The sequence below is a fragment of the Rhinolophus sinicus genome, chromosome 2 (assembly GCF_057876585.1).
Source record: "Rhinolophus sinicus isolate RSI-liver-muscle chromosome 2, RSI-T2T, whole genome shotgun sequence".
NCBI lineage: Eukaryota > Metazoa > Chordata > Mammalia > Chiroptera > Rhinolophidae > Rhinolophus > Rhinolophus sinicus.
Window position 1 is genome coordinate 61,600,710 of NC_142502.1, and position 26,008 is coordinate 61,626,717.

The following is a 26,008-nucleotide window of genomic DNA, read 5'->3' on the forward strand; positions in this document are numbered from 1 at the left end:
AATTTGAAATAATCTGTCCTACCACTCCTTTTTCCACATAAGAATTACCTAAATTTAGATTAAAAGTTCAATGTACATTTCTAGTTAACAATGGGAATCTGAATGTGTTAATCTCACTGTGTTATTAAGTTATTAAAAAAGAAAAAGCACTACTTCATCTTGCTTATGTATGTATTTTACATTCTCACAAAAAGTTATAAAAGACAATATAGACTATTACCTTTATGACTGTTACATAATGATACTTGAGATGGGCTTTCCAGTCTAAGAACTTTTGTTACAGGTCTCACTGGACTATTCAGAGGACTGATGATTTCTGGTATAGGTCTGAGGTGATTAAGGTCAATGCTTAAAACCGAGTTCTCATCATGATACACTGAGTTTGTTTCACCAGTTTCTAGTCTGTGGTCCATTAACTGAGCCTGCTGAGGTGAAGATTCTAGAGTCTCTTTAGGCACGCAACACTTACTCTCAACCAGTGGTGTATCTACTAGGGGAGGCTCAAATTTGGGGTTACCAGCTTCTGAAAGTACTGGCAAAATGCCAGCTTCTTCAATTGAAGGCTGCAAAACGTTTTCACTGGATTTGGCCACTGTTGTTGAAAAAGCCTCCTTCATTTCCCTCTCTTCAGAAATATGACAAGAATTTAAATCATCATTTCTTTGGATATCCAATTCTAAGCCAAAGTTCTGAGAAACATTTGTTGGTAGTATGTCCACCACCACAGGAACTGCAGGCCTTGCACCACTGATGCTTTGCTCCGTTTCTGCTGATGACGGCAACAAAGGTTCTGTTTGTTCCATTTCCAAAGGTGCTGAGGAAGTCTCTGTATCACAAATGGACATGTCGCCATGCATAGTATTCTCAACAGGTTTAACTAACAAACTATTTTCTTCTTCCATCTTCCCTTCTGGAATCATGGTCCTGGGTTCAGATGCTGCTGCTGCAAGAACATCCTTTGCTTCTTCTAGTAACTTTGATTTGGTTTCCTCCATAATATGTTTACTCACAGAGGTAACACATGTCACTGTTTTATCCTGCGCCGAGGACTCTAAATCACATATGCCACTGGATTTGGCAGTGTTGGTTATTTTTTGCTGATTACTCTGAGAAACAGGCTGCTTTTTAGCAGGAGAAAGAGTTAAATTCAATTTTTCCATAAAACTCAACTTTAAGTCTTTGTTTTTTGTTTCATTTGGACCACTCTCAGCTTTAATTGCAAGGTGTTTATTATCTGCACCTTCAGAAACGTCATTATTAGAGACTTTATCATTTTTAGGCTCATTCTGTCCATTTAAATCAGTAGTGGTCTGCTTAGTTTCTCTGTTAGTTTTCTGCAAATGTTCTATAGGTGTTCTTTTTTCATTTCTCATATACCTGTTTTCTTCTTTGCTTTCTCGTTCTCTTTTCCTCTTCTCTTCAGTTCTATGCCTTTCGGTTTCTAAAGGTGTGTTTTCCCGTTGGTGCATAGCTTCAGCTTCCTTGGAGTTAGTGTGTTTGTGAGTTCTACTAGTTGAAAGAGAAGATGAACATCTTCCTTCTTGAAAACTATGATTACTCACACCCCTGTCTCTTTTACAATCTTCCCTTCCTTTTCTCTCTTCTAGATGGTATTTACTTGAATTATGAGATTTTGGTTTTTCATTCCTGAAATGAGGAAGAGATGCTCGTTCAGATCTTCTCCAATGATCTTGGTCTTTTACTACTGATTTAGGTTTCTGATCAACTTTTCTTTCTTCTTTGTCTTGTAACTTAAGCTCTTTTCTATTTATATTTTGTGATCTTTCACTTTGCCTTTCTATCTTTTTGTCACTCTGGGATTCTATTCGAGTGTGTAACCTCTCTCTATAGGTTTCTTTTTCTCCAAAAGAGCTAATGCGTTCATTTTTGTAATCCAAATCTGTGTTACTTTTAAACTTTGAATTTTTGCTTTCAGCCTTTGGTTCACTTTTACTGTATTTCTCAGTACGTCCTTGTAGCCTTTGACTAGCCTCTACGTTCTTTGGTTCACCATCACCAGAGCTAGTGTTTACATCTTTTCGTATTCTATCGGTTCCTCTACTATATTGGCTATATCCAGTATCTTTTTTCGCTCTTCTATTATCCTCATTTGAACTACCCTCACCAACCTGATAATGGGAACGTGACCAAATGCCATTGGTGCAGTGTTTTTCCGTAGATGTAGGAAAATGCAAAGTGCTCTTTTTTTCCGAATGTGATTTTGCTTCCTTTTCGAGGTTTGGCAGTGAAGTGCTATGATGTACATCTTTAGAAACATCACTTTTCACTCTGTGATCAGTCTTTGCACAATCATTCAAATGGGGAGATCTGGATTTATGATTTAAGATTTTATCTGATGTCCTTGCAGTTTTATGATTATTTCGAAAATGTGGAAACTCGGACAATCTATTAAGAAACAAAAATTAACAAAAAACCAAAGTTATTGCTTTTTAATAATCCATATTTTAATCACATGTAATACACTTTAAAATTTGGGAGCCCACATATTGGGAAAACTAATTTTACTTTGTATAAAGGCATGAGTAATAAGAATTTACCAGCTTCCAACTAAAGGGGCCAGTTTTCAAAACACAGAACTCTCTTTCATTTCTTTTCTCAAACACAATCTGGAGGACCTCTCAGTTCTATCCCAGCACTTGCCAATGTCGCTCTCATTTCCTTTACCACAGGCATAGAACTCCCAAACGAACCACAAATTCACTTCTTTTAGAACAAGTAACATTATTTTCTTGTCCTCACTAGCTCTAGCCCAACTGAAACAGAAGGTAAAATGAAACTTTGCAAAACAACAGTCGATCAAAATAGAATTCTATGTAGCTCCCTATTCAATTTTTTGTTTCATATACAATCTTACAGAAAACCAAAGCATCAAAAAAAAGAATATAGATTTGTGATTCTTTCCTAAGGAAATGGTATGTATTTATTGTTTAAAAAAAAAAAAAGCTGAAGTCTTAAGGTTTTATATTAGTGTTTCAGAAAACTAGCAGTTTTCCTAACAAGTACATGTAAATAGCTCATTTTAATTTTTTATAGTAAGTCCATCTTCCCGAACTTCCACAACTTCTGTGAATTTCCATGTATTTGTTCCTAATCAGTACTAAACATGAAGAGAAAACCAAAACTTAAAAGACTCAGGAATAAGGGGGAGGCTTTTATAAAATAAGAGGATGAAGGAGACATACAACCCAAGGCAAAATATAGACCTTATTGTGGATCTTGTTTGGATGAACTCAAAATTCATTTACTGAAGTCCCCAGTAACTAAAAATGTGATCTTATTTGGGAATAGGGTCTTTACAGAGGTAATCAAGTTAATGAAGGCCCTAATCCATTATGATTAGTGTCCTTATCAAAAGGGGAATTTGGACACAGAGATACGAATAGAAGGAAGACAATATAAAGAGAGGTCTGTTCCAGGCCTCGCTCCTTGGCTTGTAGATGGTCACCTTATACTTGTATAAGGTGACCATCTACAAGCCAAATAAGGTGACCATCTACAAGCCAAGGAGCAAGGCCTGGAACAGATCCTTCCATTACACAATCCTCAGAATGAATCAATCTTGCTGACAGCTTGATCTTGGACTTCTAGTTTCCAGAACTGTGAGACAATAAATTTCTGTTATTTAAGCCACCCAGTTTGTGGTCCTTTGTTATGGCAGCCCTAGAAAACTAATATATATCCTGTCCCAAAGAACCAAATATTAGAAGAAGATATCTTTGAGACAAATGGGGAAACATGGACACAAAAAGTTTACAGTTTAGTGGAAGAGGAAGATACTAATCAAGTAATTTCATTCATGATTTTAAAAACTGCAAGTGTATATGAAGTGACAAAAGAGAGATCTGACCTAATCAGGGAGAACAAATATGCACGGTGAAAAGGATGTTTATCCCAAGGCCTGAGGATGAGTGCACATTCAGCAGGTGGGGAAGAGCAGTCCAGGCAGTGGGAACAGTCCACGCAAAGGCAGAGCTCATGGTACATCCAAGGAACTGAAAGAATGCCAGGAATATACCAGAGCTACGACGCCTAGGGCTAAGGTATATGCACTGAAGGCAAGGCCTGAAAAGCAGTTTGGGACCAAACTGTGAAGAGCCTTTAGGGCCAAATTAAGATTTATGATCTTTTATCCTAAGAACAATGAGAAGCCATTAATGTGTTTTAATCAAGAAAGGGGAAGGGATATGGTGGTTCTGTGATAGTGAGATGTCCAGACTTGTGGTTTAGAAAGTGTCCTGTGACTTTAATATTAAGACACAATCCAGAGGCTAGAAAGAGCAGGCGTGAATACAGAGATACCAGCACAAAGACTGCTGCCAATCAGAGAGTGATGGGCAGCAACGATGGTAGAAATGGAAAGAAATGAATGACCTGAGAGATGATAAACACATAAAAATAATAGAACATGGTAATAAATCTGGATCTGAGGGATAATCAAGATGTAAGTTTCAATGACGATTCCTGGGCAGGGTGACTATATATCCCAATTTGCCAAGCAACCTCAATGTAATTATTAATAGCACTCCCTTCTATTCTCAAAAGGGTCCTAGTTTAGGCAATAAATTAAATGGTAATTCTAACACCTAGGTCTCTGGCTTGCACCAGCTGAATAAATGATGGGAATCTACTAAGATCAATAGAAAAGGTTTGATCATAAATTCAGTTTTGGATGAGGTAATTTTGCAAATTTTATACAAAATTTATAAAGTAGTTATCCACATATACATGGAACTGATCTAGTATGAGTGAGAATCCCTCATAAGAAAATACTGATAGAGAAAGGAAAGGACATAGGTTTGAGCTTTGAAGAATTCCAACTTAGCCAAGTACAGAAAAATAAATCTCAACTTAGGAAGAAAACTAGTAGTGGCCAGTTAACTCAGGTGGTTATAGCACGATGCTCTTAACAACAAGGTTGCCAGTTTGATCCCCACATGGGCCACTGTGAACTGTGCCCTCCACAATTAGATTGAAACAACTACTTGACTTGGAGCTGATGGGTCCTGGAAAAACACACTTAAATAAATTTTAAAAGTTTTAAAAAAAAATGGAAGAAAACTAAGACTTACGAAAGCCAAAGGGAGAGACTATTTCAAGAAAAGAGGGTCAACAATATCAAACAACATGTGAGGATAAGTTAAAATGCAACATCAAAACTATTTGATGGCTTCAGTGGCAGTAACTGTTAACCAAAATGACAGCTGTTTCAGTGGACCGATGGAAACAGGAGTCAGAGTGGAATAGATTCAAGAGTGAGTAGAAATAGGAAATGGAGACAGCAGATTTAGATAATTTTTGGAGGTGTGACTGTGAAGGAGAGGGGAGATATGAAATTCTCTGGAGCAGTTCCCCCAACTGAAAAAAAGAGGGAGAGAGAGAGATTAAGTAGAAAATCTATTTGAGAGGAAAAATAATATACAATTGAGAGATAGTTTAAGGGTTGTCTATTAATAAGAGATATGAGCACAGACGCACTCTTTATATTTTACTAATTTAGTGGGAGCCTAGAAGAACCCATAACATACACACCATCATACACCATACATCATACACCATGGAAGTAAAGGGTACCAAAGCAAATCCCAGTGTATCAGAAAACTGAATATATTCAGAGAGGTATGTGACAATATTCTACTTAATAATCATATATATTCCATTATGATAATATACCATTAGTCACAGTAAAACCTTACATATTTAATAAAATGCATGATTCTCGTATCTTTCCACCCAAAGTTAAAAATATTCCACCTATCAACACCCATGTAATTTATAAACAGATCCACCCTCTTCAATTATACCTTTGGTGAAGATTACTTATTTCTTCATCCTTGCGGTTTATTTCCATTCTGGCTGTTTTGATAAGTGCTGAAATATTCTTCTTAAGAGACTGGTTTTCATTTTTTAAGCTGAAATTCTAAATATCATAAAATATATTTAATAAAGTATGTATCTACAGGATTATTAAACTACTACTTATAATAGCTAGTGATTATTAATGCTAACTACGTGCCAGGAATCACATATTTTGTCTCATGTAATTCTCAAGAAAGTCCTGTGAGAAGTACTATTATGTTCATTATACACATGGGGAAGCTGAGATTCAGAGAAGACAACTGGCACCAGAGAAAGGCCATTTAAAGTGAAACTACTTAAAACAGGATCAAAATGAAAAAAACAAGTAACAAGAAAAACGGTCTCCCTGGGTTATTATCTTGAAAACTGAAAATAAAAATGACAAAAAATGTTATATTTAACAACTTAGCTGTAACATGCAACAATGTTCATTTGAACATGAACAAAGAATGAATCTAGGATTGACTGGTTCTTTGGGGGAAAGAAAAAAGGAAGAGAAACAACTTTATCAAAAAATAAAAATCAGAAAAAGACATGATATTCCTGATTTTTGCAGTATGATCACCATAAAAGTCACTGTGGCAAAAATTCTCAAGTCATCACCATTCCACCCCAATAGCCATTCTAAATCTTTGCTCATCAAATCATTCTCTTTTAAACCACCTAATATCATCTCTATGAATTTTCTATTATTTAACTGTTAACAGGTCTAACAGATCTTTTTATGTCAATGTCATTTATCAATAGTTTTCCTACATCAATTTTAAAGGAAATTATGCATGTTTCATCAGATTTCCTACTTAATACTAATGAGCTTCCTTATAAACTGCCAACATTTCAACATTTTAATTTCCAATACAAATTTTATAAAGTTTTGATTTTAAAAGTTAATAGGGCAAAAATAAAATATTCATTATAATGGTACCTGTGTCTGTATTTCCTTAAACTTTTTCATCAGCTCTTTCATTTGTAGCTGACATTTTCCATATTTTACTTGCAACTGTAAAATATAAAAAGATTAATTAAAGCATCATTCTAAATTACTTTCTTAGCTTAAATAACATTTCAAAATATTTAAACTGTTGCAAATCAACCCACTAAAAAGGGCAGAAGAGTTCTAATTCTACTAACAGGTAAATTTAGTAAGATTACTGGTGTAGAGATTACTAGTTTTTAAAGTTTCTAATAAATTTCTTTTTAGTTTCACTTTCAATCTCCAAACCTTAAAATTCAAATAACATAGAAAGAAATTTGTCTAATTTAAGACTTAGGACAATTTATAACTTAGTGCAAATCACGAAAATAAAATGTTGTATCACACTGATTGCCTGTTAAGGTTTTATACATTAGGCACTTAAACATAATCAAGCAAAATTATAACTAAACTTACACAACCATTCAGGAAGCATTGTTTTAAAAAGTAGATCTGAAGGCAGAAACTGATTTAAGTATTCTTTTAGTCTAAGAACTGCTTCTTAAACACAGAATGTTTGTGCAACAGAACTGCTTCCTAAACAGAATGTTTGTGCAGAATGTAAGTAGATGCCTGTACTTCAGGAGCTACAAAAGAGTAAAATAACTGTCCTTAATACTTCTAGCAATCCCATACATCATTATATGTTGCCTCCTTTGCAGTTCCTTCTTCAGTAAGAATTTCTTCATATAAATCCAAACAACTTCTGGATGGTACACAGGATTTGGAAGGACTGTCTAAAATAAACATATAAAAAAGCCCTTATATTAAAATACGTATTTCCAGATTCAATACAATACTATCAAAATTCCAATGTCATTTTTCACAGAAATGTAACAAACAATCCTAAAATTTGTATGCAACCACAAAGACTGCAACTATCTAAAGCAATCTTGAGAAAGAAGATCAAAGCTGGAGGCATCACAATTCCTGATTTCAAACTATAATACAAAGCTATAGTAATCAACACTGTATGTACTGGTATAAAAACATACAGCTAATTTTACTAACAATTGTCACCCCAATAAATTAAAAAAAAAACAAACAAAAAAAAACAGACATACAGATCAATGGAACAAAACAAAGAGCCCAGAAATAAACCCACATACACATGGTCAATTAATTTATGGCAAAGCAGCCAAGAATATACAATGGGGAAAGGACAGTCTCTTCAATCAATGGTGTTGGGAACACTGTACAGCCACATGCAAAAGAATAAAACTGGACCCCTATCTTATACCCTGGATAATAATCAACTAAAAATGCATTAAAGTCTTGAATGTAAGACCTGAAAACATAAAACTCCTAGAGAAAAAACATAGGGGGTAAGCTCCTGGACATTGGTCTTAGCGCTGATTTTCTGGATTTGACAACAAAAACAAAAATAAACAAGTGGGACTACATCAAATTAAAAAGCTTCTGCACAGCAAAGGAAACCATAAACAAAACGAAAAGGCAACCTACAGAATGGGAGAAAACATTTGCAAATTATGTATCTGATAAGGAGTTTAATATCCAAAATATATAAAGAACTCACACAACTCAATAGCAAAAAAAAGAAAATCTGACTGAAAAATGGGCTGAGGAACTGAGCAGACATTCATTTTTCTAAAGACATACAAATGGCCAACAGGTACAGGAAATAATAATCAGGAAAATGCAAATCAAACCCACAACGAGATATCACCTCACACCTGTTAGGACAGGTATCATTAAAAAGACAAGAGATAACCAGTGTTGGTGAGGATGTAGAGAAAACGGAACCCTTGTACACTGTTGGTGGGAATGTAAACTGGTAAAGCTACTGTGGAAAAGAAAAAAAAAACAGAACTACCATATGATCCAGCACTCCCAGTTCTGGATATAGATCCAAAAGAACTGAAAACAGGTTCTCGAAAAGGTATCTGCACCCCAATGTTCACTGTGGCATTATTCACAATAGCCAAGATGTGGAAACAACCTAAGTGCCCATCAATGAATGAAAGATTAAGGGTGTGTGTGTGTGTGTGTGTGTGTGTGTGTGTGTGTACACCACAATGAAATATTATTCAGTCAGGAGGAAGACATCCTGCCATTTGTGACAACATAAATGGACTCTGAGTGCATTATGCTAAGTGAAATAAGTCAGACAAAGACATCTACTGTATGTGAAAACATAAAAAAGCAAATGCATAGAAACAGAGACTAGAATGGTGGTTATCAGCGGTTAAGGGTGGAGGAAAAGAGGAGATGTAGTTCAGAGTACAAACTCCCAGCTATAACATGAATAAATTCCGGTGAGCTAATGTACAGCACAGTGACTATACTTAATAATACCGTGTTATATAATTGAAAGTTGCTGAGAAAGTGATCTTACATGTTCTCACCACAAAAACAAGATGGTAATTATGTAATATGATGCAGGTGTTAGCTAACTCTATGTTGGTAATCATTTTGCAGTATGTAAGTGTATCAAATCAATACACTCACTGTACACCTTAATATACAATTTTATATGTCAATTGTATCTCAATACAGGTGGGAAAAAAATTAATAGTACGTGTTAAGCTTTTGGATGCTGTGTCTATCACAACTCCGTGGGCTATATATACATTTCTCCATCTTCCGCATTTCATCCATATCTATACTAATTTCACAGATGAGAGTTGGAAAACCAATTTACCTAAAATGCTTGTACCAACAAATCAGGCATGAGGAGCTTATCTGTTGAAAACTTTGAGAGATTTAATCATGGATAAGTTTTATAATTTGAATAGGTCATGAGACTCTCTGTGTATCACACTCTTACTAATACATTTGAAATATTTATAGTAACCACCCTTTTCAAAAGTTCTAGTATTATGTAACCTGTGACAGAATGAATAGTAATTTATGTACAGACAGGACCACCAGTTGCACTTCAATAGTACAAAATATTTTTGCACAAGGTCCAATTAATCTGACACATAAATGAATAACAAATCTGAATGCTAACTTGTTTTACTGATCAAGCTTTGGGCAAGAAAATAATTACCTAAGTGTAATCATTTCAAAAAACGGGCAGATTGTTCAAGATCTATGAGTTACTCTAAAATTTAGTAACAAAGCAATTCCAATACACTGACCAAAGAAAACAAAATTATTTTATTACAGAATTTACATACCAGAAACAGCACTGTCCAAACCAGCATATATGTCCAAAGAACCTTCATCATTATTTTTAAGAGGAGAAGCTGCAAGAAAATTAAAAACTAGTTAAAACTGACGTATTGCACTTAGTGAAGTTTTTCCATTTCTACTCTGAAGGACCAGGAAAAGAAAGACTTTATTAGTCTTGCACCCAAGAAAGAGAATTATTTAGAAGTTTTATACAGCCTTATAAACAGGAAGATCTTAGACACAGATTTATGACTCTATCACCTCAGATTTAGACTTAAAACTCACTTTCAGAACATATCAGTGAGAAGATTCCAATTCAGGTAATAGCAGAGTAGTTTCTATCAGACCAATCCTCCTGCAGATAAGAACTATAAAAAGTTATCTGTAGTCAAATATTCTACCATTACTTACTGTGGTGATCATTTCGCAATATATACAAATATTGAATCACTACGTTGTAAACCTGAAACTAATATAATGTTACATGTAAATTATACCTCAATTTAAAAAAAAAAGCTATCTGAAGACTTAGACAGCAACCCAAAGCAGGCAAAAAACTAGAGGGGAGACAATATCTGAAAGAAAACAACACTTTGTGAGTTCCCTATCCCCCCTTTAATTACAATTTTTTTGTGAAAGGATAGGTCCTATGTAATTGTAGCCACACTAGGTAACGAAAACTCATACGGAAACCTCTAGTGCTAACATCTTAAAGAACCAGAGGAAAAACTGAGAGTGAAAACAGCAACTAGAAAGTAAGAGATGAAAGCATGAGAGCCATAGAGAGATTCTCCAAATTGTGTCCAAATCTCTGAGTGACCCCTAAACTCCAAAAAGTCCAGCTAAAGCTAAAAAATTGGAACAGAGATTTTAGTTGCTATCCATCACAGAGAAGATAGTGTTTAAGTTCAGCCAAGTTAAATACGGGCTAAAATGTGTAACAGCTACACTCTTCAGAGGAATATAACAGAATCCAACATCTGTGTAACATAACATTTACAATATCCAGAATGCAGCCAAAATGACTACATAGGAAATCTTGGCAGAGAATTAAAAGAACCTAACGAAAATCCTAAAACTGAAAACTATAATATCTAATGTAAAGAATTTCACTGAATATGCTTGACAGAAGAGCCAGTGAACCTGGAAGACAAATCAATAAAAATTATCCAATCAGAAGAACAGAAAGAAAAAATTAAAAACATTCTTAGTAACCTATGGGACAATATCAAAAGTTCTCTCATATACTGTACATCTGGACTTCCAGAAAAGAGAATGGAGAGGAAAATGATACTGGAAGGATACTAGAAGATACTAGCAAGACTAGAAATGGTAAATAATTTTAGTAAATATAAAATATTAATTTTTCCTCTTAATTCTTTAAATTCTTCTTAATTTCTTTAAGAGACATAGAATAGTTTAAAATCAAAATGATAGCATTGTATTGTGGGGTTTATGCCATCTTTAACATAAGGGGATGGGTGGACGTTATGCAATTATACCTACAGGATTACATCTTACATAAAAAGGTATGATACTACATAATAAGTAGACCACAAAATGTTAAAGATGTATATTGCAAATCCTTGAGCAACCACTAAAAACAATGCAGAGATATAGCGAAAAAACTAATACATAAATTAGAATGGAATCCTAAAATATATTCAAATAACACTTGAAAGAAGAAAATTAGTATTGCATTAGTGTTAAATTTACTGAAATTGATATTATGCAGTTATTATGTAAGAAAGCCCACTTTTTCTTATGAAATACACACTGAAGTATTTGGGGATAAAAGACCATAATGTATGCAACTTACTCTCAAAAGGGGTCAGGAAAAAAAATGTGTGTGTGTGTGTGTGTGTGTCTGTGTGTGTGTAAAAAAAGAGTCCACAATGATAAAGCTACTGGCATAAAATATTAACAAGAGGTAAATTTGGAAGAAACTAGGTAAAGGGTTCTTTGTATGTTCTTATTCTTATAACTTTTTTGTAAGTTTGAAATTATTTCCAAACAAATATAACACAATTATGAAAATGTTATAGGAATAAAATTTTTCATGAAATCATGTTAAGTGGTAAAAAGTAAAATGTGAAGTAAAATATACACCGTAGGTGTCACTATCAAAAATTGTATGTAGGTAGACAGGTGAGAGAGTTATATGGAGAAATGAAAAGAGCTATTTCCAGCAAATGAAATTAACAATGCAGTTTTGTCCTTCAAAATTAATAGTAAGAGCTGCAAATGTGATAAAAAGTTAACCATTTGTGAATTGAGGTGAAAAGTAAAGGTATTCATTGTATTATGTATTATGCTTTCAATTTTTCTGTTGGTTTAAAATATTTCAAAGAAAAAATATCATAAGAGAAATACATAGCAGCATAACAATTTGAAACTATATCAGCAAAAAGTAATTAAATAATACCAAAAAGCAAATAATACTACCTAGAGTGGTTATGTTGACCATATTTTATGTGAATCCAGATTCCTTATCCATATCTATGAATATTAATTTTTTTAAATATATTTAAGCAAAAATACATGTTTTACAACTGCTCTTTTCATTCTATAGCATAGTAATCATAATTCTAGTTAACAAATATTCATTTATAATCTCAAAAAACTTAATGAGGTTGTCATAGCAAAATTACAATTAAGAGAAAAGAACTAGGAAATGTTACATCAGGATTTGGAAGTTTACATTCTACATATTATTTAAAATATCTTTTTATGAGCTTATTTTACTACGAGATCTTGGTTATCTTTTTCAGAATAATCATCCATTATGACTGTCAATTTTTCCCTGAACAACAATAAACAAGCACCACCACATGTACTGGAAGTATTAACTTTAAGAGTAACAAATACCTATCTTATGTTTTTTTCATATGACAATAAAATACATTACAGCTTATATTGGCAAAGTTGCTAATTTCATTACGTTTAAGAGGCTTGAGAGTATAAAATAAAGTTCACATTTACTAGGCACTTCCTATTTGCCAGGCACTTTATTGTATTAATGCATCAATGTACAAGGAGAAAAAGTTGATAATGACAGTGTTTTCAATGAGAATAAGTATATGATTTTGTAATTAAATAAATTGAGAAAGACAATTAAAATGAGCTCTTACCAGAAAAGACATCAAATAAGCTTGTTCCATCACCATTGTCATCATCCGCTGCCATGATCCTATCTCCTTCCGATAGCTGCCATCTAAAGTATTAAATATAAAGATTTTCCACTGTTAAAAATCAACCTCACAATTCAAAGAATAAACCTAACTTTAAGTTAAAAAGCAACTTTCAAATTTGGACACAGTGAATAAGTTCACCCTCTATCATGACTACAAAAAATAAAAAAATAAACAACCTAATAATAGCTAAAACTATAAAACAAAAACCTTAAATTTGCTGATATGGTTAAGCCATGTTGTAAGGTAAATGATACTAATTTTATAAAATAGGCCAAAATACAAATAAACATTTATATTAAAATAAGCCAACTATCATACCAAGTAGGTGTAACTATATGGTGAGTTCTTTGAGTCCTCTTAGCAAATCATCAAACCTGGGGGTGGTCTTGAGGACTCCAGCATAACATGTTTTCACCAGTAAGATGTCAGATAGACTAACAGCAAAGAGGCTTATGCTATAATAGGTTGTGAAAGGTGTGGGAAAACAGACGCTCTCATACATCACTCAAGCGGATACTGGTACAAGGTCTAGGGAGGCAATTTGGTAATAGCTATCAAATGTTTAAATGCTCTTTGACCCAACAATTGCATATCTAGTAATTTATTATAGTATAGATATACAGGCACGTGGTTACAAAAATGTATATACTGAAATAGTCAATGCAGTGCTGTTTGAAGTGGCAAGACTGAAAGCAACATAGGAATCCAAGAGAATTAAGAAAAAAAAAATCTGATTTATCTGATATTCACTAACATGTGACATTCTCCATTCTGCCAGGTAAAACTCCACGAATGCTGCCCCTGGTCAATGAAGCAAAGCCACTGTGGCTGCTTGGAGTCATTAAGGCTGCCTGCGCCTGTACCTGCACACTTCTGCGTTTACCAACTGAGACACCCACTTACCAACAGCCAGGTGCGTTTACTACCAAACCCAATTATACTTGTTTCCTTATTTTTCTAAGTAATAGTATTATAAAAGATTACATTACCAAAAGGAAGTTATTTTCCAGTGAAAACTAGACTAAATGTTTTGGAAAAACTGAAAAGGTGAGTAGCAAGACACATACGCGTACAAAATTGCTTGTCAAATTAAGTGAGGGTGAGAAACCCAAAATACTGGCAAAGAAAATCTAGTCTATACTCAGATTGATTCACAAGTATCTAAGTTCTTACTCCACTTTAATGAAAAACATGCTGGAAATCATAAGCAATGTCTTATGGGTATGGTTTATGCAACAAAGAAGTCAGCACTCTAATCCCTGGATTCATACTCAAAGAAAACGGTTATAGTTCTGCACAAGAGGTAAAATGTATGTAATACCTTTAAATAAAATTAAGGGAAGGCATACAACTTTTTTCTCCATTCCCCAGTCCAAATTTTTTTCCAATTAGCTGATTTAATTAACTGTTGTAATATAGCTTGTACAACAATTATTAATACAAAAAGCATAAATGGCATAATCACATTTGGCAAATACCACAACTAACTCTTGGTGACTTAAGAACTCAACTGGTGGAAGAAATTCACAGGCTTCCTAATAATAATAATCTACTAACTGTCACATGGAGTGGGGAGCATCAGTCAATGGGTCTTTTACAGAATGGAAACCAGTTCATCTAATGAACAGCAGAGAAGTATGATTAGATATAGAAATATTTATAGCCACACACACACACACACACACACACAGGGTGCCAAAAAAATGGACACATTTTAAGGAAAGAAATGTATTAAAATTGTAATGCTCAATATATACTGATAATAAAAGAGGAATACAAGTCACGTTTGACTTCCGCAATTACAAGACGTACTCAAAGTGGTTACCATCAGTGTAGTTTTAAGACAGTTTTTTCCTTTCTTAAAATGTGTATACATTTTTTGGTACCCTCTGTGTGTGTGTGTGTGTGCGTGTGCGTGTGTGTGTGTGTGTGTGTGTGTGTGTGTATAGTAGATACACATATATTTCTTTGATCTATCAATTGAGAGGGCCTAAAAATCAACATACAATATCAATAAGCACATCTATCATCCACGTCTTGGCATCTAATACTATTCTCTATTAAAATGGACCAGGGCTCCTTGAAGAAACGGCTGAAGAAACGGCTGACAGGAACAGGAAATGCACAAGATGACATGGACCATCTTTATAGTACAGGAAGGTAAGGAAGTGTCAAAAACAACAAATTAATGGAGGTATGTCAAAGAAACACTGGAACCAACTGAAAAAGCTCCCAACAGCCAAAGCTGAACAATGTGAGCAACAAATTAAAGTAGCATTGGATTATAACCCTAAGTATAAAACAAATATATATAAGTCCACACCGATATAAGTAAATTAGGATATGGAGAAGAGATCCTTCTTCCATGCATAATTCCAAATAAATTATGTAGCTATTCCACTCTGAAGCGAACAGAAAAAGGATAAACACTAGGTAAAAATGAAGGAAATCTGAATAAACTATGGACTTTAGTTAATAATAATGTTTCAATGTTGGTTCATTAATTATAAGAAACGTATCATACTAACGTAATATATTAATGACAAGAAATACCGGGGGGGTGGGGGTGGGAGGGGAGGTAGAGTGATAAACAGGAATTCTCTATACTTCTCAATTTTTCTGTAAATCTAAAATTGTCCTAACAAATACAGTCTACTAATAAAAAATAATTAGTATTTTATCATATTAGATTACAGAAGAAAAATATGATCATCTCAACATCAGCATATGATAAAATTCAACACTAAGTCTCAGCAAACTTGGAGTTTAGGAAAGTTTAAGGGACTTTTCTTAAACTGATAAAGGATATATTTCTATTAAAAATACTCTCAACACTAATCATCATACATGATGGTAAAACGATAGAAGCACCTGCTTTAAAATAGAGCATGCTTCTATTTGAAAGAGTAAGACATGAAAGGAGATAGAACTGGAAAGAAAGCAACAAAGCTGACGTTATTCACACTATGATCACCTATGTAGAAAATCTACACATTATTAGAACTAGTTAAGAGTTTCTCAAAGTCACTGAATGTAAGATGTAATAGCTTTCCGCAAGCCAGCAAAGTTTTAAAACACAGCTGACAAAAAGGTATTATTTACAAAAACAAAACCATAAGGTACATAGGAATTAATCTAATACAAGATGTGCAAGACGCTTATGGAGAAAATAATAAAAGATCTAAATCAAAGGTTTGAAAACCTTTTCTTCTTAAAGGGCCAGAAAGTAACTATGCTGTGCTTACAGTCCACCCGGTCTCTCCCAACCACTTAACTCTGCCACGATAGCTTGAAAGCAACCATATGCAACATGGAAACAAATAGGTGTGGCTGTAATTCCATTGAAAGTTTACTTACAAAAGCAGGCAGTTTACTTCTGATCTAAATAAATGATAAAATATATCACAATCATATAAAGGAAAATAATATCAAAGTTGGCAATTCTTCCCAAATTTATCTATAAACTCAATGCAATTCCAGTCAAACTTAAGCTGACCATAAAATTCAAATTGAAGTGTTCAGGGCCTAGGTGAGTCAAGACTTTTTTTTTTTTTGACAGGGAGGGAGTAAATTTTTTTATTGAAGTATAACAAATACAGAAAAAAGTAAAAATCGTAAGTATATAGTCCTATGATTTTTTCACAGACTGAATACATCTGTGTAACTACCACTCACATCAACAAACAATCATTACCAGGACCCACAAGTACCCCTCTGGCCCCCTGGCAGCCATCACCCACTCCTAAAGGTTGGCAAAGGTGTGGAGAATGAAAGCATATAGACTGCGGCTGCTGTGCTTTGCGAAGGAAGCACTTGTGTATCAGTAGAGGACTGGGAGGCATCAGTGGAGATGTGTAGATTCCAAATGAGAAAGGCATTCACCTTGGAGGAAAAGCATATGTAGAGAACTGTAAACATAACAGCCTAGTTGGAATGGACCTCAGGTAGAACAGGACTGGGAGATATGGCTGTCAAATTGCATCAGTCAAACAAAAGATATTAAATGTCAGACCAAGGAATCAAGTCTTGAACTTTCAGAAGATAGGAGCACTGAAGATTTCTGAGTTAGAAACATTTGTATAAAGAAATGAAATAGGAAGATCAATGTGCGGAATGACCCAGAAAGACAAAAGTGTAGGAAAAGAAACTGGGAAGGAGGCTACTACTGTGAGTTCACATGATAAGATGCAACCCAAGATGGAAACAGTGAAAATGAAAAGAATGCTTATATGAGGCATAATAATGGAAGAAAGCAAATAGGGTAAATGTCTGGAAATGGGAAGTATGAACAACCATCTCCTGCCTCAATCCGCTCTCAGGCTAAAGTTCCAGGTTCAGATATAATTATTTCTGGCTTAAATTATTGTAAAGGTCACCTAGCTAGTTTCCATACTACCAATATCTTTTTTCTCTTACCATTTTCCACACTGGAACCAAAATTAATCCTGTGTATGCCTAGCCTGTGTTTCCCTCCCAGATCAGAACCCTTCAAGAGCTACCCAAAACATTACCAAGTTAAGCTTCACTAGCACAGAACCCAAGCCCTTTCCCAGAACTATCTCACTACTTTTCTAACTGTCTCACACTGCTCCCCTCACCTACCCCATTCAGCTACGTGATTGATTCGGTCACGAATGGTGATTTGGTACCACCACAGCACGTTTCTATAATGCAGTTAGTGTATCATTATTGAGAAATAGAGACGTGATGTCAGTCTCAGGCAGAATTTATGCTAGTTCAAACACGGATGTTCAAGTTTTGCACCATTAATTAAATGCAGTCCTGTATATGATGCCCTTACCCTAGATGCCCATCACTCCCGTCTCAGTACAACAACAGGCTCTGTCTTGCAAGGGCTTAGCATGGTTTTCCTCAATCTTTGGTGGGGTGAGGGGGTACGGGAGCCCAAACACAAGGCAATGAGCCAGAGCCATTCAGTCTGGCTCGTATATCACAGAAAATATATCACAGAAAACCGGCAACTGCCTCTACACCTACAATCCATGATGTTTGTATCCTTCTGTTCTCGTCTCTACAAATCAACAGCCTCGATCCTTCACTCCACCTTTCATCAAGCTATCTTTATCTTTTTTGAGAAAAGACCTGTATTTACTGGGATCTTTATTTATTAGGAATTTAACATGTCTTCTTAACTGTGCCAATATTTTAATGAAAATTGTTACTGTTCCTGTTGGTGCATGAGTAGATAGGTTTTGAATATTCTGCCCCTATTTTTCCCATAAACTCTGTTTTAGTGAGTTGCTGAATTAAAGGTTTTTCAAGAATGCATATAACATTAGAGTAGAAATGTCTCAACTTGCAGATCATGAAATATGCCATATACTTCAACTCCCAATATCTCGCTCATTCTATTTCTTTACCTGGACAGCTCATCACCTTCCCAAACCCAGCTACCATAAAAGAGACAATGCTTGTGCTCGCTTCAGCAGCACATATACTAAAATTGGTAGATTAGCATGGCCCCTGAGCAAGGATAACATGCACATTCACGAAGCATTCCATATTTTTAAGTAAATTTGCAGACATTACCCTGAGTAATATTTTTACTGATATATCCCCTCGGGCAAGTAAAGAAAAGTTTTACTCTGGAAGTAAAAGGAAAAATAAACATATGGGATTACATCAAACTACAAAGATGTTTCACAGTAAAGGAAATCATCAATAAAACAAAAAAGGCATCCTACTGAATGGGAGAAGATATTTGTCAATGATACATCTGATAAAGGGTTAATATCCAAAATTTATAAAACTCATTCAACTCAAAACCAAAAAAACAATCAAATTAAAAAGTGGGAAGAGGTATTTCTCTAAAGAAGACATACAAATGGCCAACAGACATATGAAAAAATGTTCAACCTCACTATCATTAGAGAAATGCAAATAAAAACCATAATGAGGTAACACCTCACCCCTGTCAAAATGGCTAGCATCAATAAAGCAACAAACAACAACTGCTGGCGAGGATGTGGAGAAAAGGGAACCCTTGTGCACTGCTGGTGGGATTGCAGATTGGTGCAGCCACTATGGAAAACAGTATGGAGGTATCTCAAAAATCTGAAAATGGAACTACCTTATGACCCAGCAAATCCACTCCTAGGTACCTATCCGGAGAAATCCAAAACTCTAATTCAAAAAATTTATGCACCCCTGTGTTTACTGCAGCACTATACACAATAGCCAAGATATGGAAACAACCGAAATGCCCATCGGTAGACGACTGGATTAAGAAACTGTGGTACATTTATATAATGGAGTATTACGCAGCCATAAAGAAGGAATTCTTACCATTTGCAATGACATGGGCGGAACTCGAGAACATTGTGCTAAGTGAAATAAGTCAGACGGAGAAAGACAAATACCATATAATTTCACTTATATGGGAATCTAAAGAACTGAACAAATGAGCAAACTAAACAGAAAAAGTATCAGAAATATACAGGAAAACCTGATGGTTGCTAGCTGGGAGGGGTGTGGGGTTGAGGGACAAAGTGACGGGATTAGAAAGCACAGATTGGTAGTCACAATATTGACATGGGGATATGAAAGACAGTTTGGGGAATATAAACAATAATGTAAAGATTTTGTAGGGTGTCAGATGGGCACTTGTCTTATTAGGGAGACCACTTCATGGATGATGTAGATGCCTGACCACTGCGCTGTACACCTGAAGCTAAAGCTGAATAATATTGAATGTCAACTATAATTTAATATATATATGGTCACGGACCGTGGAGTACAGCGTAGGGAATAAAGTCAATGGAATTGTAACAGCTATATGCGATGTCAGACGGGTATTAGACTGGGGGAGGGGGTTATCACTTTGTGAAGGGTGTAAATGTCTAACTATTACATTGTTTTTGTATACCTGAAACTAATAAAAAAAAATTTAAAAAAAAGAGACGACCCTTTTCTACAGACATAATTAATCACCATTCCCTCATTATACTGACATTCTACCGCTACCCGTCATTACTGCATTTAACCACCTCTATTGTAATTATTTGCTTTCTGAAGTTGTTTTTATACTTCAGTATGTATCAGAAACACCTGGGGAAGTTAAAACACAAGATGGGCCCCATCCCCAAAGTTTCTGATTCTATTGGTTTGGGGTGAGGCTTAAGTATTTGCATTTCTAAAAAACACCCAGGTTATGTTGCTGGGTAAAGGATCACACTTTGAGAACTACTATTTTAGATCAGTGTGCTGTCCAAAAGAACTTTCTACAATGATAAAAATGTTCTATATTGAGCTGCAATATGGTAAGTACTATCTATATGTGGCTATTGAGTACATGAAATATGCACAGCATGACTAAGTGTGTTAGTTTCTTGTTGCTGCTCTAACAAATTACCACAACCTTTAGTGGCTTAAACAACGCACATATATTACCAGAAAAACTCACAAATAGGATTTCACAGAGCTGTGGTTATTACAATTTCAATTAACACCTACCTTGTTCTAAATGCTATTGGGCACGTATAAAAACGTATTGGAATACTTTTTCCTAAGGAGATGAATTTTCTACAACTGTAAAGCAAAATTTACCTCTTTGGGTTAAACACTTGTTGGGCAAACACAAGGCGTAGGAAATAAAGAGCAAGTACTGCCACAAAAAGTAGGGGTACCAGCTCAGATTTATAGACTTTTCTGCTGCTCTCAGAGTACATAAAAATTAGAAATTGTTAGACCACCTCAGGGATGATGTAGATGCCTGATCACTGCACTGTACATCTGAAGCTGAACAATAATGAATGTCAACTATAATTTTATATATGTATATATATATATAGATATATGTATATATATGTATGTATATACTTACAAGAAGCGGAGTACAGCATTAGGAATAGAGACAGTGGAAATGTAATGGCTGTGTGCGATGTCAGAGGGGTAGTGGATGGGGGAGCGGGAGGTTCACACAGTGTGAGGGATATAAATGATAAACGTCTAAGTATTACTTTGTCTTGTGTACCTGAAACTAATAAAAAAAAAAAGTAACAGAAAGGGGAGACTTGGCAGTGAAATTTGGTTTAATTAAACAATATTTTAGTATTATTTTAATGTTTCAATATAAAGGAATTGAATTTAAAAAATTAGAAATTGTTAATACTGAAATACAAACCAAAAGCCAGCAATAAGATGCTCAACTTAACAAACATGTTCCTGTAAGTCCAAGCTCACCAAGTTCAAAATCAAAAATGATCATCTGTCCATCAACATGTCATATGTTGACACCTCAACTTCTTTTAATAGCACTAGCATTCCCTAATAGGCTACTGATGTTACTCTGCAATGTTTCTCCCACATGTCCTCATTCTTGCCATGGAATTTATTTCAGACTCCCACTATCGCTATCTAATTATCTCCTCTCTCCAAGTACATTCTACACACAACTGTTGGGTTAGTTCTTGTAAAGCAATCCTGCTCATATCACTTCCAGCTCAAAAATGTTCCATTACTTTCCAATATCTACTGAATAAAGTTGAACCTCCTTACCTTGATATACACTTTTCCTACTTTTGCAGCCCCATCACTCACTATCCCAAGGTTTCCAAAATCTCAAGTTTGGTGAAACTGGTTCCTACTGCAAACACAATTCCTGACACTATCTCCCCACCACATATATCTATACGCTCACAAGCAAGTCTCGGTGTGAACACCCACCGATTAGAACGTGAGAAATAAGATGTTAGAAAAGTCAGGCGATAGATTACACAATTAAGATACTTGGACTTCATCCAGTAGGGAATGGGGGAACCACTGAAGGTTTTCAAAGCAGGGGAATGTCATGATCAAATCTGCATTTCAGAAAATGAACTCTAGTAAGAGTATAGAAAATATAGTGGCAAGGAAGCTAGAGAAGACTATTAAAACAGTGCCGGAGACAATGAGAATTGGCTAAGTTATTAATAGTGGAAATAAAGACAAGAAGCAGATCGGAGAGATTTCTGCAGTAGAATCAAAAAAGTTTAATGAAAAGTGTATTCAAATGTCCACTCTTGAACAATTCAAAACCAAAGCCTGAGTTGTCTTTTCAAAATGCAAATCTGATCACATTCCCCCCTCTGCTTAAAATCTTTCAGTGCTTTCTGCTGATTTTAGGCTAAAAAACAAATTCTGTCACAATTCTGCTTTACAAAGCCCTAAGTGACCTGGCCTCTGGCCACCCCTCCAGTGTTTATCTACATCCTTCTCCCCGATTCCCTAGCAGTCTTTACTCTGATCATATTGTCCTTTTAGTTCCTTGAACATGCCGTTTGCTTCCTCCCACCAACGAGCCTCTGCAAAAAGTGCTCTTTCCTGACGCTCTACCTTCAGTTGACTCATCTTTGATATTTCCACTTATGTAATGTTTCAGCCTTCCCTAGCTACCCTCTCTCTCACTAGTCAAGCCCCATATTATATATTCTTATATCAGTGTCTTTTCTCTCCATGGCCTCTTTTCAGTTTATGACTACATTTGTGTGGTATTCCTAGAGAAATGTCTATCTCACCCACTGGACTGTAAGCTCCATGAAGACCAGGACCAGCTCTGTTCTGTTCACCATTGTATCCCCAGCTCTCAGCACAGGGCCTGGCAGGTTGGTAGTAATAAAAAAAAAAAATTGTTGAATTAATGAAATTCCTAATTTATTAAGACAACTCTGAGGTTCTTAGCTTTGACAACAAGGTAGTCATGCTTTTAAATTAAATGGAGAACAAAAGACATGTTGAACTATCTGTAGGATATCCAGAGAAAGATGTCTAATAGCTGGAAACTAGAGTACATAGCACAGAAGACAAGGCATAACTGGTATAATTAGGATTACTCTCTTGAAATCACAAAGGCCAGTGATTGTCCTGGAAAGGATGGTTGGAGAAAGAGGAGGATAGTGTATCAGAAGCCCCTGGGGAGAAGGGCTTTTGCATACTTGCTCTCATCTTACCCCAATTGAGGATCTCAATATATGAGAGTTGCTACTGATAGGAATGTTGCACCTATGAAAAGTGTAGAGGCCAAATTTAAAATGGTGAGAAACACGACAATGAAAGAGCTGCAAGCTCACTCATAATCTTCCGATAAATTCCAATAAATTCATATGTGAAGGTGAAGCAGATGAGAGAAGACTCATGTAGCCTCTTGTGATACGACAATATCTTTTAACAAAAAGTCTGAAGGAAGTTTTCCTTTTTTAAAAAAAAAAGTGAATGAAATAAGCATTTGTAGAGGAAAAAGCCAGGGAAGAGGGAAGGTGTATTCTTAGGCTCATAGGAAAGGCCAAATCTACTATGACAAGATCCCTGAAGAACATATAAGGGGAAAATAACAACAAACACTATATACTGAACACTATGTGCCAGACACTGACCTAAATATTCTAATTACATTATTAAATTACTTTAAATCTTCCCACAAGCCCTATGAGTATACACTACTCTTCTTTTTAACATTTTAAAGAGGAAACATACAGATGATAAGAAATTTGCCCCATGGTCAAACAGCTGGTAAGTAGCAGATCTGGGATTGGATCCCAGCTCTGTCTCCAAAGCCAGATGACAACATCAAGAACATTCATTGGAGAAAAGAGCATAATTTTTGGAAAGGGGGCCATCTCGTTGTAAAATGGCAAGAAATGATAGAAGATAATTGGGATGGGGGATGGGGGGTTTCTTGCCCTGAACGTCTCTGTCCCCCTCCAGAAAGGCACTGAGATGGGGAATAGCCTTGAGAAGAGGTGAAAGGTTTGGAACTGTAGCTGTGAAGAATGGAAAACACCAGAAAAGAATCTGAGAACGACCAGGGAAGAAAAAAAGTCAACGCCAACTTGATTCCTGAAGTACAAATCCTGAGATTCTGCGAATTCTACATTAATATCTGAGTTAGGGCCTACTATGTGTCATGGTTCTAAGCGCTGTCGCGATCAAGAAACTTCTCTGGGCTTAACAGTCCCGGGAACAACCAACATCAAAGATCACCTGACACTCAGAAACACCCATTCCTCCACAGAATCCCACCCGAAAGCTTTTGAGAGTACATTCCAAGATTGCTTTTTGTGGGGGAGGGGCGGAAGTAGCAGTCGAAAGGGCAAATCCTACATGCGCTCGCCCCCAGCCCCAGTCTGGACCCTCTCGAAGGACCACAGAGGGACTCGAGTGCAAGCCCAGAAGCTGCAATCGAGGGCGGCGGGAACGCAGCTACCTGAGGACCCCGGACATCAGGCGCGCCCCTCCATACCGACTCCGCCGCTCCCTTCGGCTCCCTGGCTCCCCGAACGCCGCAGGCCTCAGCTCGGGGCACTACCTCGCCATGCAGCCTCTTCCCCAGCAGCCCCGCGCGGACCGGACCGCCACAACAACTTACCCACCCAGCCCGGCCCAAGACAGCCCGGGCTCTTTTTAGCACAGCGAGGGCTCCCTGGCATCTCCGCCAATGCCAGAGCGCACTCAAGACGCGGAGGCGGGACTGAGCGCTCATGGCGAATCAGATCAGACGCAAAGCACGTCCTGGCGTACATAACTAGTTCCCGCCTTCGGGAGGGGGCAAAAAAAAAAAAAAACACGGTTGGCGCCAAACTCTAGTAGTTTTCGGGGTAAGCGGCTGGGAAAGGGGCGGAGCCTGAGCTGGCGGGGAAGAAGACGGAGCAGGGGCGTCCCTGCGGAAGGGGTGGAACCTCAACCAAGGTAGGGGCGGGGTCTGGGAGAAGCTCTTTTAATGAAAGGGAAAGTAAAGTCTCAGGAGGCCTTGTCATTTATTTAGTCCTTCAGCCCATACATTCTATTGAGTGTCAACCATTTGCTAGACATGGTGCTGGGCGCTGTCTTGATAACGATAACAAGTACTGTTCCTTGCCCTCAGACACTTTCTTGGATGATAGGCAAACAACTTAGCCCTGGGAGCTTTGAAGAGGGCATTACCAGTCCAATGGGGTGGGAGGGTGAGGAGGGATTTTCAGAGGGTAGAATATATGACTAGTCTTGTAGAACCTGCAGGCACCAGAGGTGCCGGGTAGGGTTTAACCTCCGGAGGCGGAGCCTGCGCCATTGGCTGATGAGGAAGTAAAGCAAAGCCAACTTCCTCTGCTACTTCCTCTATGGATCTTGAACCCTAGCTGTTTTTTTCTAGTTTGTCCATTTTAACAACTTTCAACTGTCATATCAACCTATATTTTAACATTTTTAAAAAGGCCCCCATTTAGCAGAATATGTTCTGGGAGAACAGTGGCTTCTTCGCTTCTCCCCCAACCAGTTTCGTTTCAGAGAAGTCAGCCAGACAGGCAGGCATTCCAGGTAGTGGAGACTGGGAAAGTAGAGAGTTGCAACCACAAAGTGTTCATTGTTGCTGGAGCGTAAAGTTCAAGGTGAGTTTGGAGAGAGAAGCAGTGGTCAGAACTTGGAAGGTCATATATATGGCAAAGAATTTGGAATTTACCTTTAAATAGTGAGGCATCGGGGAACTACTGAAGGCTTTTAAGCTTGAGGTTGTTATAATCTCATTTGCATGATTAAAATCTTCTGGATTTTGATATGCTCTTGTAGTGATCCAGGCTAGAGAAAATGAGGATCTGAAGGAGATGGTAGGTAAGTGAGGGGATAGATTTTAGAATATTTAGGAGATAAAATGGACAAAACTTAGCAATTGATTGAATGCTGGCTTTCAGCGTGGGTGCTTAGTGATGGCATTCATCAAAAAACAGAACAGGGGCTGGCCTGGTGGCTCAGGCGGTTAGAGCTCCTTGCTCCTAACTCCAAAGGCTGCCGATTCGATCCCCACATGGGCCAGTGGGCTCTCAACCACAAGGTTGCCAGTTCAACTCCTCACTCCTGC

At 36.5% G+C, this 26,008-nt stretch overlaps 1 protein-coding gene and 1 pseudogene across 8 annotated transcripts in view; one reads left to right on the forward strand and one right to left on the reverse strand.

The window, feature by feature from the left end:
- Positions 1 to 24,698, reverse strand: part of CASP8AP2 (caspase 8 associated protein 2) — a 32,210-nt gene extending 7,512 nt beyond the window's left edge. For 2 of the 8 annotated variants that reach the window (XM_019743284.3, XM_088795560.1), the window contains exons 1-7: positions 24,383 to 24,586; positions 13,120 to 13,202; positions 9,994 to 10,062; positions 7,487 to 7,587; positions 6,803 to 6,877; positions 5,823 to 5,938; positions 221 to 2,406 (exon numbers count right to left, since the gene is read on the reverse strand). In XM_019743284.3, coding sequence (XP_019598843.3) covers positions 221 to 2,406; positions 5,823 to 5,938; positions 6,803 to 6,877; positions 7,487 to 7,587; positions 9,994 to 10,062; positions 13,120 to 13,202; positions 24,383 to 24,399 — 2,647 coding nt within the window. In that variant the 5' untranslated portion in view covers positions 24,400 to 24,586. Of the gene's footprint in view, positions 1 to 220; positions 2,407 to 5,822; positions 5,939 to 6,802; positions 6,878 to 7,486; positions 7,588 to 9,993; positions 10,063 to 13,119; positions 13,203 to 22,697; positions 22,778 to 24,382 lie in introns of all 8 variants that reach the window. The other 6 variants (XM_019743288.3, XM_074333300.2, XM_074333301.2 and 3 more) reach the window with 6 other exon arrangements.
- LOC141571948 (U6 spliceosomal RNA) lies at positions 18,617 to 18,711 on the forward strand (annotated as a pseudogene).
- Positions 24,699 to 26,008: the final 1,310 nt, after the last annotated feature.